The following is a 5,636-nucleotide window of genomic DNA, read 5'->3' on the forward strand; positions in this document are numbered from 1 at the left end:
ATTAGTATTAAATGACAAATTCAAAATAATTAAAATCAATCAATCAAAGTGATACATGTACATGTGAAATTTTGCAATTTAACTTTATAGTAAATAAAGTAAATTGATTTTAATACATTTAACATAACTTATAAAATTAAAAAAAATTTGTAAAATTTCATAAATTATTTTAATGTATTTATTTTTTCTTATTTTTTAACTGTTTAATTTTATACTAAATAAATTTTAAAATTTTATACATACACACATCACTCATAAAGTATATTAATGTTAACCATTAAATTTAATATTTGAAACTAATCCACTAATTTTCAAAGTTATACTCACTAAAACTCCCTTTTAATGAACATAGCCCACACACAAAATACAGTTTATCTCCTATAAATCATACAAAAATATATAGAGACAAACCAAGAACGCATCACAAAATCTTCAAATTAATCCTCCACAGGCCACAAGCCCGGATGGAGGGCAAAAAGGAAGCAAAAAAATGCAAACGCAACGGAGAAACTCGGCAGAGAACCTCTCAAAAAAGCCGAGGGATAAAAACGGCTATTACAAATTGTTAGAACTATAAAAAACGATTACAGAAAGCACACACGCAACGACACCTCTTAGATACAACACATCCGGCTAGACTAGTTTATAGCACATAATTAAAAGGCATGTACTACCTCCCATGTACAAAAAAACTCTATCAAACACCTGTATTTATTTTATGACACAGCCTTGAAATCTGAAGCGCCCTTTTCTCGGATATAAAATCTTTGTTCTGTTTAAGTAATGGAGCATTCTCTAGGGTCTCCATCTTCATCATCTTCATCATTTGAAAAGCGAACTACGATAGCCTCTCTGTCCTCCTCATCGTCGCTCCCAAGATCGGGAGCGACAGTTGGACTTCGCTCGATGTAGGCCACGGCTTGCCTCCTTTGCAACCTTAACACATGCATTATTATGTCAGGACCTAGTGCTGTCTGTGCTTGAGCTTCTCTCCCACTCTTGTTGGCCTCCATAACCTGAATGAAAACTCAGAATGAACAGCTGAAAAACAGATGTTAATTTTATAGCTAAAGAACTGGTATGATTGTGTATTTTCTTTTGCCAATTAAAATAAAATATTATGGTATTTAGGAGTAAGATGCAACATCTGTTGTATTAACAGCTGTTATTTACTGAGAAGTTACAGTACTGTGATTGCAAACTTGTTTTGAAAACTATTACTTTCCACAGAAAAATTTGGTTTGTCTTCTTTCTAATCGAGGAACTGAATCAATTAAGCAAATTTGCATGTTCTATTGTTCCAAACAATGTATGGCAAGGAGAAATACAACCATTGTTGGGTTCAATAACCAATACTCAAGACTTGTATGGTTCAATAACGATATTAATGTGTACAACTGAATATCGGGCATTGTTTATAAAGATCCACACCTTTATTTTGGAAATATTAAGTTCAAAATTAAAAAAAAATTCCAAGCTAAAAATACCTCCTCTGCATTTTTGGGAAAAGGTGTGGTGCGACTAGCTGTCGGGGTCCACAATTTAATGCTCTTATCAAACCCGCTAGTAGCAAGGAAAGGGAAATATGGGTGTGCCTCAATGCAGTTAACAACGTGCTTGTCACCGTGCATCATGGAAATGAGATCACCTCCTTTCTTTCGCCATATGTACACATGACCACAGTCTGACCCGGTAACCACGTACTCATCCTTCAGCCCAAAAAAACTCGGTCCTTTAATTGTCCGTGCATTTCTATGGCCAACATACACCTGTGGCTGCGGCTGCTTGTTCTTCACTGAGTCATCTTGTGAGACTGATTTCAGATCCGGTCCAATACCCATATCTTTGGTAAAGAGGTAGATTAGTTCGTCGTTGTATGACACAAGAAGCTCGCTGGTGTTAGAGTAGGATAAGCCAGTAATGTGGATCCCGGAAGACTTGATGAGGTGATTAGGGCAGAAGAGGTCAACAGGTTGGTCTGTTAGTAAGTCGGTCTGATGATGCTTGCGAATGTCATACAAGCGGGCGTACTCATCAATTCCTCCAATGGAAAACAAGTTTGGGTTCCGTGGGTCAATCACTATCCCATTAAGAGGTAACCGCCTGTTTCCTGATGTGGAGGAGCAGATAAACAGCTTGGTGGGGATTGGGCTCCTCAAGTCAAACTGTAGATGAAGTTTTGGTTAAAATATTAACACTATGAAATGAACTTTGCATAAAAAATGCTTTGATAACATAACATGAGAGGGTTCAAATGCCTCCCTTTTGTGTACCTCCATCATGCCTCCATTTTTTAAAAGTTGATAACTTAATATTTACTCAAATATCAAAATAAAACTGTTTGATGCAATCTATATTATTTTATATATGTGCAAATACAAAAATTATCAATTTTCAGCTTTGTTTTTATATGAATCAATAAGTTCAAAAATCAACATCCATAATTTATCCATATCGATGTATTTTTGCAAGCTCTTGATACCAATAAAAACAAAGTCGAAATGTCGTAATCTTTTATATGTGCATAGAGAAAATGATATAAATCAAATCTAGCAGTTTTATTTTGACATTTAAGTTTTAAATTTTAAGTTATTAACTTCTAAAAAATGGAGACATTATGAAGGCACAAAAAATGGAGGCATTATGAAGGCACAAAAAATGGAGGCATTATGAAAGCACAAGAAATAAGTTTAGCTTGTATACATTAATTGAATTTAGAGCCTTAAAGTGCACAGACTCTAAAGAGAATATAAAAGAAACTTAGACGGTAAAGACACATACATGTTGAACCAACCCGTCTTCCCCACAGCTGTAGAATACATGCGGGCTACCAGGTTCAATGGCTATTTTGTGGACCCTTCCACGGTGGGACCCAATTTGCTTTGTGTTTGCTTCGCCATCCTCCTTAATTTCACCAACTCTAACCTGATTATAATTGTTATCTTTCATAGTTAATTTGCCCCTACTGATTCTTATAATAACTCAGAATCCAATATATAAGTCAGATAAGTGGCTGGTTTGTGTTAGTTACAAGAGTAAGGGTATACAGTAAAGCATTAAAACTCACCATGGAGTTGAAATATTTTGTCATGACTAAATAGCAGGAAAAAAAATGTAACTCCTTTGAAATAAAACTGAATTAGCACCGAATTATGTAAATATTAAATTACAAAATACCCCTCAAATTATGTGCAACAGTACATACTAAATAACAAAATAACCCTCAAATTATGTCCAACTATGCAACAATTTGGTGCCAACAAAGAACATATCTACTATCTAAATAATAACAACTTGCAAAAGACTAAAATAAATAAAAAGATAGTTACCTGGCCATCAGCACCAGATGAAATGACAGTACGGTCATCACTAAAAGGCATGATGCGTGCCTGGAAAACATTTTCGTTGTGACCAGAATTATAAGAAAACATCTTCCTTTTCATTGACCAGTCCCAAAATATGATGTCCTTGTCATCAGAGCCCGACACAAGAACATCTCCATTGAAGTTGAAGCACACTGTGTTTACACAACCTTTGTGCCCGTACAACTTCCCATATTGAGTCATGCGCTTAACTAGTGCCTGTGTCAATTTAAAAATATAAAATTATATGCCCAACATGCAAAATATATATTTTCTGTACATTTTCATGTTCTGACAACATCAACCTACCTATATGCTTAATTTGTACAACATTAAGTTAACCAGAACTATAATATGCATACTGGTAAAGTTATAGCACAAGCTTATGCCATCAGTTCTTCTCATGTGCAACAGAATAAAATAACAAAAGCAACCTTTTGTCATCACCTTAAGCTTTAACAGAGCCTGGTTCATTTACGTACAGTCAGATATCGAGTTAAACTAAACAGTCAACCTCCTGAGCATTTGTTCACTTGTGCACAAATTTAGGAGTAAAAACAATTAATGATAACCTGCAAGAGAATAATAGAATAGACAACCAATTCAAAATATGACTTGATCAACTTTGAAACAACATACAAAACATCTAATGAATGTTAACATATAATTAAGTAGGTACTCTGTAAAAAAAAACAATGTTATAGTGAAATAATTGATTTATGATTGAGTAAGATCTTATTCTAATATAGCTGAATTTTAAAAGCATTACTTATACATCCTCATTCAAAATGGTCTAGCTTTCATTTGCAAAGAGGGATTTAACTGACCAGCACAAACAATAGGTGTTATTTTGATCAGAAGCACCTTGTCAAGTTCACTAACAAAACCCTAGTATAAACCAGAAAGAGGGGAAAAAACTCTGGAAATTTTACCCAATTCAACAAAAGAAATAGGAATTACCAAGTTTTCGATTATAATTGGAAGGACCACAAAATCAATTCATCAGCTCATCTCTTCCATATACAGTTTGTTAAACCAGATTCCCAAACCTTAGACGGTTTCTTGAACCGATTTTACTAGAAAAACCGACAATTAAACAAAAACAAAAATGGAATTCCACCTCTGAGCCACCGGCTCGGCGAGAAAAAACCATAGACTGTGATAGCCCGAGCTCCCTCTTCCCTATCTCGCAAAAAACACTGGTCCTATCACGATACGGCTTCTCTTCAACATCGGCTAATTGCTCGCTCGGCCCAGCCCGATCCGTTTCAGCCATGGCTAGAGCTCAGTGTCCGAGCTTGGGTGTGTGTGTGAGAGAGAGGCGAGAGATTATGGTAAGGCGGTAATCCCGGTTGACCGTATGGTATGGGAAAAATAAGATACATAGGGCAGGGTGAAATATTTTTCTAGTTTTCACTCAAATATTGCTCATAAATTATTTGGTGAGAAGTTTTCTACCCGTTACTCTTTGATTCCAACCTGTTACACGTTTAGTTGTATGGTACGCTTTACATAATATCCTACAGGAAAAATTTACCGAAAATATAAAAGTCAAGAGAAAGTAGAAGAGGCCAAGAGAGGCAAGCGTAATTCACAGGGTTACAGAAAATTCGGAAAAAATTGCAGAAAATAAAAAAGTTTAGAGAAAGTAGAAGAGGGGCAAGTGCAATTCAGGAAAAATTTGCAGAAAATAAAAAGGTTAAGAGAAAGTAGAAGAGGCAAAGCGTAATTCACAGGTTGATCAAGTGCTCATAGTAAGCGATACTTTTTAATTTTCGTATAACGAGTCGAACTAAATTTTGAAACATATTTAAAAGAGTTATACATCATAATTTTTTCCTAATATAATTTATTGTTTAACCAATACCAACTAATTTAAAAAAAAAAAATATTATTGTTTAAAGAGTCCTGCTTAACATTTTCTCATAGGCGGTTATACAAAGACTCCCTGGCCGCGGAATGATGTGCCACGTGGCACGCACGCTATAAGGGAAAGCGAAAGCAGAGATAGGCCATACTCGTGGCAACATGTAGCAATCAAACGTGGCCCACTCAATTTAGGGGTCTGTAAAGGAGAAGATTTCATTATATTATCTCGATCGGTAACATAAAGAACTGTCTAAACGCATAATATTGTTAATACGCCACTCATTATGCGGTTGACTACTTGACTAGCTCAAATTTTCTATTATTATTAATTACCGTACAAATAAAAATCATCACTTCGGTATAAAGATACATGTTCGACGTAGCAAGTAACATCAATTACAATTT

At 35.1% G+C, this 5,636-nt stretch overlaps 1 protein-coding gene across 3 annotated transcripts; it reads right to left on the reverse strand.

The window, feature by feature from the left end:
• Positions 1-591: 591 nt before the first annotated feature.
• Positions 592-5,059, reverse strand: LOC144555308 (uncharacterized). 3 transcript variants are annotated; one of them, XM_078303595.1, is made up of 6 exons: positions 4,483-4,608; positions 3,810-3,934; positions 3,330-3,581; positions 2,782-2,925; positions 1,488-2,165; positions 592-1,016 (listed from the first exon to the last, which is right to left on the reverse strand). In XM_078303595.1, the coding sequence occupies exons 2-6, from the start codon at positions 3,834-3,836 to the stop codon at positions 777-779; spliced, it is 1,341 nt and encodes a 446-aa protein (XP_078159721.1). In that variant the 5' UTR covers positions 3,837-3,934; positions 4,483-4,608; the 3' UTR covers positions 592-776. The 3 variants fall into 3 exon arrangements, with proteins under 3 accessions (XP_078159721.1, XP_078159720.1, XP_078159722.1); XM_078303594.1 differs by lacking the exon at positions 3,810-3,934 and having other exon boundaries at positions 4,483-5,059; XM_078303596.1 differs by lacking the exon at positions 3,810-3,934 and having other exon boundaries at positions 711-1,041; positions 4,483-4,738.
• Positions 5,060-5,636: the final 577 nt, after the last annotated feature.

Source organism: Carex rostrata, chromosome 6 (assembly GCF_964058835.1).
Source record: "Carex rostrata chromosome 6, lpCarRost1.2, whole genome shotgun sequence".
In the NCBI taxonomy this organism is placed as follows: Eukaryota; Viridiplantae; Streptophyta; class Magnoliopsida; order Poales; family Cyperaceae; genus Carex; species Carex rostrata.